Here is a 15,239-nt window from a genome sequence, read left to right on the forward strand (position 1 = left end):
TGGAAACCCATTCTCACTGCATACCATTTTGTTTCCGCCATATACATTAAATAACCGAAGAACGGTGAGATTCAACAAACTTCCCAGAGTGGGCATTGGATCTTCTGTCAACTCACTTAAGCTTAGACTTAAATCCGTCAAAGAATTGGGCAGATGACGTAGTTCTGATGGATCCTTTAGAGTGCTCAATAAGTCCAGGCTCTTGAGACGATTGCAAGACGAGAGTGGTTTGAGTGTTGGAATATCAACATATTCAAAGTATAGGATATATGTTTGGAGAGTTGTTAAATTGGCTAAGGATTCCAGCGTGTAACTGTATCCTTCTTCTTCTTCTTCTTCTTCTTCTTCACATATACAGAGTGTATGAAGGTTGGTAAGATTAACAGTATCAATCTTCATCCATTCAAACTCCCACTAATTCGAATGTGTACATGCCTCAAGTCATGCAGCTCACAGATCTATTTCGGAACTGTGTAGTCTGTATTCCTCCGACTGTGCAAGGTTTGTAGCTTTTTAAGCTTGCCTATACTTGCTGGAATTTCTATAGGTATTGTAGAATAACCCATTAAGCCCAAGTATTTTAAGTGAACTAAATCTCCTATTTCTTCTGGTATTCTCTGTGAATGTACACTTGTCATATCCAGGACTTTAAGATTTTTGAATCTCACACACACCAACTTCATTTCTTTTAATTCATATTTACCACTTAAATAATTTATCACTGCCAATGAATGCAAACATAAAGCATCAAATCTATGCTCAACTAGTTTCAAGTACTCACCTATTTTATTGTAAATGGCATGACGAGGTTGTCCTTCCAACAAATAAATGAGTTCTGGATGGTGTTTACCTGAGTCCAAAACCACCAACAACTTGTGCTCCTTTGCATTTTTTATGGCAAGATCACGGACAAGATCATGGACCCGGCAACTCCTAACTTGTCCGTTCCATCCCAATTTATTAACCTGAAGCAAATTACGGTTAATCAGCTCATTCAAACAGTTTTCAGCTATGTCCTCCATGATTACTCCTTCACCTTCCTCGGCTTCTGATATGAATTCAAACAGTCTTTCATTTGGGGAGACAAGTCATTAAAACTCAAACTCAGTATTGTTGGAAACGTAGATGTGCTTTATATCGAAAATTTCAATAATATAAATACACCAGCACAATAATAGGAGATTACTTTTATTTCTTAATAATAAAAATACAACTTATACATATAAGTGTTTACACACACTGCAGCTTTTTTTTCTCTCACAAGAGCTTCTGCTCTTTTCTTTCTCTGTAAATTTCACTCTTGGTATACAACATTACATGCAGCTGGGTGGCCTTATTTATAGGCTCAAATAACCACATACATCACTGCTTACATAAGCTTACTATCTATTTTCTATACAGCCTACCTTATTAGTAGGATTCAAAGCTTGACCCTTACACCCAACAGCTGTTGCAATCTTTTTCTTTATAAGCATCTAGTTTTTCACATCCGGCCATCATATATTGAGGAGATGATAAGGTTCTACTAGCTGGTTCAAATACACACATAGCTGCTTCTATTTAATGTCACAGAAGACCTGGAATTTTCTCTGCTTCATTATTAGTGCATGCATGAAAACTGCCACTACTGCCTACCATATTTTCAGGAGCTTTATTTCTGAGTGTATAGCTGCTTTATTATCTACTATTCATACTAGTTGTAATTTATTACACACTGTTACGTAGATAAAAATAAACTTCTGGAAGGGTTTGAATTCTAACACTCCCCCTCAAACCCGACTTTGCATTCCGAGCTTGTTTTTCATTTTGTAAAATATATCCGGCTTCAACGGCTTTGTGAAAATATCCGCTAAATTTTCTTTAGTCCTGTAGTGCACCAACTCTATTATTTTCTTGTTCACCTGTTCTCGAATAAAATGATATTTTATATTGATGTGCTTGCTCCGACTGTATGACACTGGATTTTTCGCAAGTGAAATTGCGGATTTGTTATCCATGTAAATTTTAACTGGACCTTCATCTGCAAGATTTAACTCGCCCAATATGTAGCCTAGCCACATAGCTTGACATGCACACGTTGCTGCTGCGATGTATTCTGCTTCACATGTTGATAGTGCCACTGTTGGCTGCTTCTTTGATGACCACGAGAATATTGCAGAACCAATATGAAAAGCATATCCCGAAGTGCTTTTCCCGTCATCCAAATCACCACCATAATCACTATCTGAATAGCCAACTAATTTTGAATTTTGAGAATGCGTGTAAAACAGACCATGATCAAGTGTACCTTTTATGTACCTCAAGATTCTTTTAGCTGCCATGAAGTGATCTTGCTCGGTTCTGCTGGCGTGCTTACTGGCATGCATTCCTCCATTATGAACTTCTTTAAAATCTGCTCCGCATATTTTTTCTAAGACATAAAAATCCCGTCTTTGTTTTGCTTCACCTCAACTCCAAGAAAGTATGACATTTGACCAATATCTGTCATCTCAAATTCGTTAGTCATAACTTTCTTAAAATCATCAAACATACCAGGGTTATTTCCTGTAAAGATCATGTCATCCACGTACAAGCACACGATAATAATATCTCCCCCTGAATTTGTCTTTGTATAGAGGGCATGCTCGTATGGACTCTTCACAAAACCATTTTTCTGAAAGTATTCATCAACCCTTGTGTTCCATGCTCGCGGAGCTTGCTTCAAACCATATAAAGCTTTCTTCAGTCTGTAGAATTTGTTTTCCCGGCCTTTCTGAACATATCCGGGAGGCTGCTCAATATAAACTTCTTCTTCAAGATAACCGTTAAGGAATGTTGACTTCACGTCCATCTGAAAAATCTTCCATTGATTTTGAGCGGCAATTGCTGTAAGAAGTCTGATGGTGTCAACTCGTGCAACTGGAGCAAACACCTCATCATAGTCAATGCCATATTGCTGCTTGTAGCCTTTAGCCACTAGCCTCGCCTTGTATTTTTCCACTTCTCCATCCTGATTCGTCTTGGTCTTATAGACCCATTTGACACCAATTGCTTTGTGTCCTTCTGGAAGATCTGTGAGCTCCCAAGTATCATTCTTCTTGATTGCGCCAATTTCTTCATCCATGGCTTTGTTCCATTTGCTTTCTTCAGAAGCTTCTTCAAATATAACTGGATCACATTCAGCCATTAAACAAAATAGAGAATAATCAAAGGTTGTTTGTATCGGACTTGTTGCTTCATAAATATTATCCAGACTCCGCATCTTTCTCGGTGCTTCCCCTGAACTGCTGCTTCCTCCCGTGGATGGTGTCGATCTAGGTGTTTGTTGATTTGGACTCGGTGGAGGAGTTTGATCATCGTCATCTTCAATGTTCTGGTTATCACCGTCATCGTCATCACCATTGAAAAATAAACCAACAACTTTTCTTTCATCCTCGCTCCATCTCCAGTAATCAGATTCATCAAACTCAACATCTCGAGAAATGATTAATTTCTTCGTTATGAGATTATAGAGTCTGTACGCCTTGCTCTTTTTGTCATATCCGGTAAAGATGTATTTCTCGCCTTTATCATCCAACTTCTTCCTTTTTTGATCGGGAATGTGGGCATAAGAGATACACCCAAAAATTCTGAGATGTCCAACTGATGGTTTGCTTCCGCTCCATGCTTCATTTGGAGTTTTGTTTCTGACACTTTTTGTTGGACAGCGATTCAACAAATAAACTGCACATAAAACGGCTTCGGCCCAAAAGGTTCTCAGCAAGTGCTTTGCTTTCACCATGCTCCTTGCCATGTCATGAATAGTGCGATTCTTTCTTTCTGCAACGCCATTATGTTGAGGAGTATAGGCCGTTATCAACTGATGATTGATTCCATGTGCTCTATAAAAGCTTCTAAACAGATTAGAAGTATATTCGCCTCCTCTGTCTGATCTAAGTACCTTCAAATAATGACCACTTTGCTTTTCTGCCAGTACTTTGAACTCCTTGAATTTATCAAGAGCCTCCGACTTTTCTTTGATGATATACACCCAACTTTTCCTGCTAAAATCATCAATAAAAGTTAGGTAATACCTATTACCTCCAAGTGATGAGATATCAAATGGACCAACAATATCTGTGTGAACAATCTCCAATGGCCTCCTGGCTCTCCAAGATTTTCCAACGGGAAAACTTTGTCGATGTTGCTTCCCCTTTACACATGCTTCACATAAATTTTCTGGTTCGTTGATTTCCGGCAAACCGTCCACCATTTTTGTCTTTGACAATAATTTCAGGCCAGAAAATCCAAGATGACCATATATCAAATGCCACAACCACGAGTCATTTTTAATGACCGACTTTAAGCACTTCTGCACATTTGTTTGCATATCAAGCGTAAACAAACGATTTTTTGGCATCTCAATATTTGCAATCAATTCCCGAGCTTGATTTCTGATAATGAGGGAATTGTCCTGCATTTGTATATTATATCCTTTCTCCACAAGCTGGCCAAGACTGATAATATTATTTTTCAATGCAGGAATATAATAAATATCATTTATATATTTCTTTTCACCTTTCTTTGACATGATTGTGACGGTACCTTTTCCTTTCACCGGAATCTTTGACGAGTCACCAAAAGTAACTTCTCCGCTGATGGTGTCGTCTATCTCCGTGAATAATTCCTTGTGACCAATCATGTGATTACTGGCCCCTGAGTCAAGATACCAAACATTCTTCTTGCTTTCCTCGTCTCCTTTGTAAGTGAGGAACATAGCAGTGCCAACATCTTTGTCTTCTTTTGTTGCTGCAAAATGACTTATTTCTTCCACCTTTGGTGATCTACACTCGTAACTGAAATGGCCATATTTATTACAGTTACAGCACTGATATTGAGACTTATCACCTCGTTGTTGATATCCGCCTCGTCCTCGGCCTTTGAAATTTTGACCACGACCAGATGGCTGATACACTTCAGCATTCTGGCATCTATTGAAGGACTGCCTTCCTCGTCCTCGTCCACCATGGTAGCCACCTCTAAAGCCACCTCTGCTACTGCCAGAACTGTCACCAATGGACACCTTACTTTGCAACGCCTTTTTCAAATGGCTTACATCATCATACTGGTTCATTCGCTGCTCGTGGGCTTGAAGTGAACCAACCAGCTCATCAATGGAAATTGTGGACAAGTCTTTTGACTCTTCGATAGAAGTAACAACATAATCAAATTTTCTTGTTAATGAACGGAGCAACTTTTCCATGACCCGAACATCATCGAGACTTTCCCCATTTCTTTTCATCTCATTTGTCACCATTTTCAAACGCGTAACAAATTCACCAATATTTTTGACTTTCTCGACACCCTGGAATGATTTCTGCAGAATCTCCCACGCGTCTTTCGCCGTTTTTGCATTTGAAATTTTTTCAAAGGTTGATTCGTAAACTCCTTGAATAATTGTATATAACGCCTTTTTATCTTTTTTCCGGGTCTCTTTCAAAATCATCTTCTCCGCATTTGAAAGGGCTGTTTCGGCGGCTGTATATGTGGGCTCGTCATACCCGCTTTCAACAATATCTCAATTGTCGTAGGAACCGAGTAACACCTTCATTTGTATGCTCCAGTTCCCGTAATTTGTCGCCATCAACTTTGGAATTTGCGGTTGTATCATGCTCGCCATTTTTCAGAAACGTGACCTTGGCTCGGATACCACTTGTTGAAAACGTAGATGTGCTTTATATCGAAAATTTCAATAATATAAATACACCAGCATAATAATAGGAGATTACTTTTATTTCTTAATAATAAAAATACAACTTATACATATAAGTGCTTACACACACTGCAGCTTTTTTTTTCTCTCACAAGAGCTTCTGCTCTTTTCTTTCTCTGTAAATTTCACTCTTGGTGTACAACATTACATGCAGCTGGGTGGCCTTATTTATAGGCTCAAATAACCACATACATCAATGCTTACATAAGCTTACTATCTATTTTCTATACAGCCTACCTTATTAGTAGGATTCAAAGCTTGACCCTTACACCCAACAGCTGTTGCAATCTTTTTCTTTATAAGCATCTAGTTTTTCACATCCAGCCACCATATATTGAGGAGATGATAAGGTTCTACTAGCTGGTTCAAATACACACATAGCTGCTTCTATTTAATGTCACATAAGACCTGGAATTTTTTCTGCTTCATTATTAGTGCATGCATGAAAACTGCCACTATTGCCTACCATATTTTCAGGAGCTTTATTTCTGAGTGTATAGCTGCTTTATTATCTACTATTCATACTAGTTGTAATTTATTACACACTGTTACATAGATAAAAATAAACTTCTGGAAGGGTTTGAATTCTAACAAGTATTTCTCCAATCTGGGGGGACAAGTCATGATCCTTCAAGGGTCTCCATATATGCTCCTTCACCTTTGACCAATAATCATAGCTCATGTTGTGTGATAAGAGGCCGCTCAGTACCACGATTGCAAGTGGTAAACCACGACATTTACCAACCATCTCCGTTCCTAATTTCTTCAAATTTGGGGTTGTTGGTTCTGCTCTCTTACAGAACAATTCCCAGCTCTCATCTTGGGTTAGAAAACGGAGTTGATGGACAAAACATTTGCCATCTGCCATCTCTGCAACTTTTTTGTTGCGGGTGGTCATGATGATTCTACTACCGTTTTTCTGGTTTGGAAAAGTAACTCTGACAGGTGCTGCAGCAAATCATACTCGTCCATGGTTGACAACTTTTGTTCGTACTCAGCTCCCATAAAGGACTTCGCTATTCTCTTCACAACATCTTTTATGTCATATTCGTTGGACACACAAACCTTAGCACGAGTGTCAAAATTTGTCAACTCGCTAGAGTTGTACAACTTGGTGGCAAGTGAAGTCTTGCCCAAGCCCCCCATTCCGTGAATTGAAATAACTTTAAGGAAGGGATCCTTACTATTAAGTTCAGCCTTCAAAGTCTTAAAATCATCCTCGAAACCAACCACTTCCACCTGGTTATTAATGGCGGTTATTCTCAACAATGTTCTCTCTTTCTGCTGCTTGTTTGGAGTGGCTAAGATGTTGTCAATACGGTACTCATTTCGCCTATTCTTGATCACTTCAATCCTTCTCTTGAGTGAATCTATCTCCTTGCCGATATCAGAAAGCGTAACTTCTTCTCTGATCATGCAGAAACAGGCCCGAACACAATCCAAGATACCTTGTTTCGGAGCTGCAACTTCTTATTGGTTAGCACTAAATTCGCTCAGGATTTTTATCGCATCATTGGCGACATCTCTAACGTCCTCCACCCAGTTGCGGATTTGCTCCTCTTCCAGCCTTGATTCTGCAGATCTTATGGAAGACTGAAGGTATCGCAATTCATCTTTGAGCCACCTTAAATTATCTTTCACTTCTAGTAGAATGTTAACTTCTTGTGCAATAAATTCACCAAGCTTTCCGATTGTAAAAGATACGATTGCATCAACCATTCTTCCCAGGAGCAACTAGAATAATATTAATCTTTTTAAGTGACTCCAGAAAGCTGAAGATTGTAAAGATTTGTATGTTCTGTTAGGCCATCATAAACTTAATTTATATAGTACACAGACATATGAGTAGTGGTTCAGAGATGATTTTAACATCGATTGCAGTAGATATTAGACTTTTCTTATTCGCTGACGTATATGGTGTCCCTGTAAGATGCTTTGAATAATTCGTCTTCAGAACAACCAGAGTGGTGTCTTATTGTGGACAGTTGCAAATGAAACATGTAGTCATAAACATAATCCATCTTTAGCTCATCTTGGATGAAGGTGCTAGCAGCCTTTCCGATTTCCTGTGCCTGAATTTGCGAGTATATTAGAGGATACAAAAGCAACTTTTATGATGAGAATGATATCTGAAGGAGGAGTAAAATACCTTCTCTGTATTGAGATTTCCCCATTCTACTGCATATTCTATTGATCTGCATTTGTCATCGTTGTTGATTGGCCAGTAATGTTCCAAGGGCTTTAGGCTTCTCACGAAGAAGTCATAGTAATCTGGTTTCACTAACAGAGTAACTGAATCACAGGCTAATATGTACTTTTCACTAACTGACCAAGCATATCCTTCAATATAAATCTTGTACCTACACATTGATCATGTGTCTGAATTTGTAAGAAACAAGAATGAAAACAGAGACTATAATATGATACTTAGGTACAATTGACATACCTATAAGTGCATTGATTTGCAACATTTGACTGTTGAAATCCCTGTTGCCCTTCGCGAATCCAGTCCTGGAAAAAAACAAAAAATGACTCGATTACCTTCAACAGATTGATTTGAACAAATGATATTGTTTACTCACTGGCCTAATAAAATCATCATTTTACCTGAACGAAAAGGCGAGCATTCCAGTCATGTTCTTCAGAAACATTGCACTTGAGCAGGTCTTTTCTGTTGTCTACGACAAAAGGGTTTCCTTTCCAATAAGCATATGGCTCCCTGTCCATCCATTTGACCTTAATGTTCCCTTCTTTCATTTCTTTCAGTATCATTTCCCATGGCTTTATATTTATTTCAGCCCTTAAAATGCATTAACAGCTTTTCAATCTTTCAGGTTTACATTCTAAGCAATCTAATCTTTATAGATATAGTTTAAAGTAGTTCTACCGAGTCAAAAACATAAATATGTAATATCTTTCAAGATCCGCAACATTATTTCCACAAGAATCTTTAAGATAGTAAACATTTAAGGCACAAAAGGAAACATTTTTATCAACAGTTGAGTCAAAATTCGAACTACTTCATCTTATATCTTTCATTACACCATATATACATTTTCGGACGGTAATTTATACTATATACATTGTTTAAATTTGCAACGAGATCATTTCGTTGTACATTATCAGCCTATATATGTTCGTAAATCCTAAACTAGAATTATAAAATTTAAACTTTTTTGCAAACTCCCATTGATATCTAAAACAATGAATAAATGAATAATCAGTAAACGAAAAATAGAGAAACTCGTAAAAAAAAACTAAAGAAAAATTTATCAAAGTCCAGAGGCTAATAGGAAACAAGTGAACAAAGAATATCATATCAACAATAATAACAACAAACTCAAGATTACATTAATTCGAAATGCACATAAACACAAATACGAAAATTTAATCCGTAACCAGATAAAACACGCTGGCGCGCACAGACTTGCAAGTATTAAAGCATGAAAACAGAGCAGGGGTCCAGATGGAAGATCTGAGGTTTATTAACATAGAAGATCAGAATAAAAAATAGGCTGGACCTGGTGTCATAAAAGAGTATATATGATTGCTCTGCTGGGTAATGAACCTTAATATCACAATTTGAGAAAAAAGGCCCAAAATCTTATAGGCGCTATAAAAAGGCCCTTTATATCACTCAAAAATGTAATATTTTTTTGTGTTTCCTATCCAGCACAAAAACGCAACTATTTCTTGCGTTCAATGGTGATAATTAACTTTATTATTTTTTGAATTAAATCAAAAAACGCACTTTAATATTGTGTTAATTATGAAACGCATTCTTTTGATGCATTTGTGCAAAGCCAACACATTGTTACTTTGCATTAGTATTAGTTCAAAAAACTGATTTGCTATCCAGGGGATTCAAACCTCCGTCGCTCAGGACACAGAGCTCCAAAATGTACCACCTAAGCTAACCACTGAGCTAGCTCTAACGTTCTGTATATATTATAAACGCAACTAAATATCACATTTGTGAGTGATATAAAAGACCATTTTATAACATCAGTGAGATTTTGGGTCTTTTCTCCCCAAATTGTGAGAATAAGGGTCATAATTCTAATGAATTTGTAAAAATCAAACCCCAAGTTTCATTCGGAACAGGAGCATCTGTTCTTGCATACTACTACACTTGACTGTTTATTTCATTCCTTTGCAATAATTGGTAAAACTGAGCTCTAAACAAAGAGATTCACAGACCACATTACAGGTGTTTCGTCCCTACAACTTGGATAGCACTGCATGACTCTGCTTAGTCACTTCGTTTACAACTACTGAGCTGTCTACTGTCAGCACGGCTTTGAGTTCCAAGATAAATGAATGTAATTCGTCGAAATATGGATTAGTTGCATTCCTGGTATCCTCAATCCATTGCAGAAGTTTCTTGTATGGATCTTTGCTCTTTTCTGTATATCAGATGGATACCTTGTAGTGAGTTGCAAAGAGTCAGAATTAGGTCAGATAGGAAAGAGTTGAGTTAGACATTTTACCATTCATGTCAATACTCTTCTAAGCAAAATTAGCTAATTCATGCCGAGCCTGTTCAAACTAGGACTTATAGAAGCATAAAACTTCACAGAAGTTATACTTATGACCCAGAAAATGTATAGATCAAGTCTTGATATTACTGATAATTATAACGGCATGCACAAGGAGTCAAGGGGCATAGCCGCATAGGCATGAGGGATACTGCCCCCAGTGGACCAAAAAGTAACAGCTTTTTTCACATTAGGTAGATGAATTTTGATACAAGGAAATTAGAAATCTCTTATCTACTAAACAATCAAACACATTAGATGTGAAAAGTTGAGTTAATGAGAAACATATGAAAACAAGGTAAAACAAGTTGAGTTACTTGGAGTACCTCTCAAAGAGCTTGTAACTTCCATGAACAATTGCTGGCAATTTTCCCATAGGATTTATTACTGAAAGCAGCATTTTGAAAGATGATAACGTCAACTTTCTAATTACACTATGTGTTTAAGAGTAATATAGCGCGCACACACACAGGTACCAAAACACACTCTACGAGTCTGCAAGCAATTACATTAAACATAAACTGACTGAAGACTGTGAATTATATTAGTATTTGTGTTGTAAGATAATGCTAACACTCCAAATACTAGGGGTTCTCTGATCTAGTGATCTACCTAAAAAATGAATATCAAGTCATGTGAACACTTAAATACACCAGTTATGTAATATTATACATGTTAAGTTGCTAACTCTCCCAAAACCTTATAATTTTAGGATAAGAGATTAACATGTATATCCTGCTCAGATGTTAGCAACTTTCCTCATTCAAAGGGCTCATTTAGGACTTGAGGATATCTAGGAGTCGGGGCAATAGTTAGCTTAAGTGTCCAAATATGTCTAAAAATTGAATTTTTGAGGGATATCAAATTCTCAAGATACGAACACAAGAATCAAGACATGTTGATATTACTGGGTCTATCATTAGCTCTCAACACAACCCGCAGGTTGGGTATTTTTACCGCAACACCGAATAATGCACAATGACAATCACCTGATGCTAAGCCTTAAAACATGTATCTTGTTTATATTATTGGGCAAATGGTCGTGCAAAAGCTCTTGCCATACAATCCCACATTCTGTCAAATACTAGGAGCCAGAAACAATGAAAAATCAATCAATCGTCTTGGTCCATGATATTGTAGCTTAGTGGGCAATGAATCTTCTTTAATTACAATTTCTCAAGAACAAAAATTCTTCCATGTTCAAGCTAACATACTAAAAGTGACTCTTCTTCCCCAATCTCAAAACTATTAGCTCCTCAATACATAGTACTAGACTACTATAATACATGATAATTAGACGAAACTCTTCAAAATTCATTTCAACTCAAGACAATCATTTTAAACAAAATATAAAACCTCCTACACAATACCAAATATAAAGCAAAAAACAATAACAATTCTAAAAAGAAAGAACCTTTATATTCAAGAGTAAACTGCTGACCCTTGGCAACAGAAACATTAATCTCTTCAAATTGAATCCCATGAAGCCTAATCAAGAAAATTCAAGAAACAAAGATTAAAAACATAAGAGCACACAAACAATAATAGATTATAATAGATTATAATAGCACGACAAGGTTGAGAAAGGCGGTTGATATAGATTTGCAGCTTCATCTTCTTCACAATTGTCTTCTTAGACAAATGGGGTTACTTTTTTTATATCTAACTTTTTACGAAATACTTTTTCGCTATTTATAATTTCGATTAAGGAATAATCTCGACGGATGTCGTATAATTATTTTCTTGTTTATAAATTGGTAAAATTCTTCGTATCATCAATCCATTGCAGAACTTTCTTATGTGGACTAAAAATGCTACTAAAATGCAAGTTGTACTTCTTTCTCAAAGTAATCCTTCCATATAAAAGTTGAGTTTTTGTAGCCGGAAGACAGAAAATTCCACCCAATCAAAATGCAATAAATGTGGAGCACTCAGGTTTAACTTTAAGTAATCAGGTCATCTTAATCTACTACTAAACCGGTCTAAACTATTTTATTATTTTCAATGATTTTTATACCAAAAAATAATTTGCAACTTCATATTTTGAAGTTAACATTTAAAAAATCAATTTTGAGTTTCTTAAGCTAATCAAAAGGCAAAAAATTCCAGCCAATGAGAAGTCAGTAAATGTGGAGCACTCGATATACTACTAAAGTAGTCTAAACTATTATTATTTTCAACTATTTTTATACCAAAAAACATTTTGCAACTTCATATTTTGAAGTTAATATTTTAAAAATTCTCTCATATAAAGGTTGAGTTTATGCTATTAAATTATCAGTTTAAATTAAAAAAATTAAGGTAATTAATCAAGTTTTATTTCCACTACAAGAAAAACGGCTAAATACAACCGGTTTAAAATCGGTTGTATTTAGCTAAATTCGACCGTTTTTGGTAGTATTTAGCTAAATACGACCGGTTTTTGGACTGGTTGTATTCGCTCGAGTGATATTTAGTAAACCGGTTGTATTTAGTACTAAATATGACCGACTAAATACGACCGGGTAAATACAACCGCTTAAATACGACCGGGTAAATACAACCGCTTACGGTCAAATTTAATTTTCGGATAAAATTCAAATATCCCGCCCAAACATTTAAATTTTATGACAAAATTCAAAATGCCCGCCCAATTATTCAATTCAACCGTATATGGTCGAAAATAGGATTCTAAATTCTACCGAATATGATTGAATTTATGCACAGATGTTTCAAAAAAAAATTGCCGGAAACCGGAAAATATCCAGATTCCGGCAAGCTTCCTAGAATTCGTCCAGTTTCCGGCAACCCTAAACTCAACTAAATCCCATTTTCGAGAGATACTGAACATGACAAATAATTCTAAATTAATCACCCCTTTACCATAATTGGACCCGTAAACTTCTTAGGATTCTGCTTAGTTCTAAATTAATGAGCCTGAAAATGCTCATGGTATAGTTTAGCAGCCTCGGCATGGCAGAGTACCCTGTTGTGCTTTACCCTCGTCACGGGATGTTTATACCAAAGCACTTGCATTCCTAAAACAACATACGGATGCCTTGAGTTCCGATCCCATGCCCAAAGTGCTTATCAACTCTTTCCAGGATTTGGAGCATGATGCTCTCCAATCCATCGACAAACTTACTTTGCTAGCGGTTGGTCCGGTTATTCAATCTGCTTTCTTAGATGGAAAGCATGATTCTTTCGACAATTCCAGAAAGCAAATTAACTGGCTGAATAGTAAGGGAGATTCCTCCGTAATTTATGTATCATTAGAGAGAAACGGAGAGATTGCGCCGCAATTTCATCGCCGGCGAGAGAGGTTATTTTCCGGCCGACGGCGGAGAGAGAGAGAGAGAGAGAGAGAGAGAGATTTAAATGAGGGTTACGGGTTTGTAGTAAAATATGGTTAGGACTACAGGTAGAAAGAACATGTGGTTTGGAATATTGTTCTACCATATTAAGCTTTGTGCGGTGAACGAAGGGGGGTGGGTGGGGGAAACAGGGAAGAGGGGTGAGATTAAGTTGGATCTGAAGTTCATTTATTTTATAGTTTTTTATTGTTTTGACTAGTAATTTGAAGTTGACCGTTGGATTAAGATTTATAGTTAAATTTGGTACGTTGGATCTTATTCACACGGATCAGTGACATGTCATTAATTTTGGAGTGTCAATTTAAATATTTTTGTTATGATAATTAAATTTTCTAATGGGAGGAGAAAATTATACCTTATTTGTTAAAATTATTAAAATTTAGTGATTAAAAATTCTTAAAATTTTGTATATAACTCTTTTTTAACTATTTTAACATCGGTACGGTGTGATCGTTCATTATCAATTCCAAATAGGTGGAATATTCTAGGGTTAAAATCTCAAACCCTAAATTTAATTTTGTAAAATAATTAAGATATAAATATTTAAATTAGTTAATCTTTTGCGTACACTTTTTTCTAAAATATTTATCATATCACTAAAATATATAAATATCCAGAGCTGTACGGTTAAATCATTCAAAATAATTTTTTTTAAAAATTGAAACATTATTATGGGATTAAACACCGGTAAGAAGAAACGGTTATTAATGAATGATCCAACCATACGGATGTAAAGATCTATATATTTTAGTGATATGACAAAAAATTTAGAAAAAAATAAATATATTTGGTTTGCCTTTTTAAGAATCAAAGAGTAGTTTGACCAGTACTTTTAACTGGTGTTTAATCCCATATTGATGTTTCGATATTTTTAAAAATATTAATAAATGATCCAACCGTACGGATGTCAAAATCTATATATTTTAGTGATATCACAAAAAATTTAGAAAAAAATAAATATATTTGGTTTTCTTTTTTAACAGTAAACTAGTAATTTGACAAGTACTTCTAACTAGTGTTTAATCCCATATTGATGATTCGATATTTTTAAAAATATTAATGAATGATCCAACCATACGGATGTGAAGATCTGTATATTTTAGTGATATGACAAAAATTTTAGAAAAAAATAAATATATTTTGTTTGCCTTTTTAATAGTCAAAGAGTAGTTTGACTAGTACTTCTAACTGGTGTTTAATCCCATATTGATGTTTCGATATTTTTAAAAATATTAATGAATGATCCAACCGTACGGATGTCAAGATCTATATATTTTAGTGATATGATAAAAAATCTAGAAAAATATAAATATATTTGGTTTTTTTAACAATCAACTAGTAATTTGACCAGTACTTCTAACTAGTGTTTAATCCCATATTGATGTTTCGATATTTTTAAAAATATTAATGAATGATCCAACCGTACGGATGTCAAAAAAGTTAAAATTTAAATATTAAAATTACTTACATTTTTCCGTAAACTTTTTTTTGACAATTTTCATATCCGTATGGTTGGATTATAATTTAAAACAAATACAAAATAAATTGAAACTCAAACTATAATTATTAATTGAACGATAAATATCTAACTACTATAATAATTTCTTTTGCAAGAAC

The 15,239-nt window shown here is 35.6% G+C and overlaps 1 protein-coding gene and 1 long non-coding RNA gene across 3 annotated transcripts in view; one reads left to right on the top strand and one right to left on the bottom strand.

The window, feature by feature from the left end:
• The window catches only part of LOC141671305 (uncharacterized), a 328,936-nt gene that overhangs the window by 60,668 nt on the left and 253,029 nt on the right, over nt 1-15,239 (top strand). The gene's annotated exons all lie outside the window — the stretch shown is intronic.
• LOC141675297 (uncharacterized) lies at nt 6,023-12,157 on the bottom strand. Of its 2 annotated transcripts, XM_074482015.1 has the most exons (6): nt 11,684-12,157; nt 10,596-10,656; nt 8,339-8,531; nt 8,178-8,242; nt 7,881-8,091; nt 6,023-7,803 (listed from the first exon to the last, which is right to left on the bottom strand). In XM_074482015.1, exons 2-6 carry the CDS (start codon nt 10,643-10,645, stop codon nt 7,630-7,632), a joined length of 693 nt encoding a protein of 230 aa, XP_074338116.1. In that variant the 5' UTR covers nt 10,646-10,656; nt 11,684-12,157; the 3' UTR covers nt 6,023-7,629. The 2 variants fall into 2 exon arrangements, with proteins under 2 accessions (XP_074338116.1, XP_074338115.1); XM_074482014.1 differs by lacking the exon at nt 11,684-12,157 and having other exon boundaries at nt 10,596-11,668.

Source organism: Apium graveolens, chromosome 7 (genome assembly GCF_009905375.1).
Source record: "Apium graveolens cultivar Ventura chromosome 7, ASM990537v1, whole genome shotgun sequence".
NCBI lineage: Eukaryota > Viridiplantae > Streptophyta > Magnoliopsida > Apiales > Apiaceae > Apium > Apium graveolens.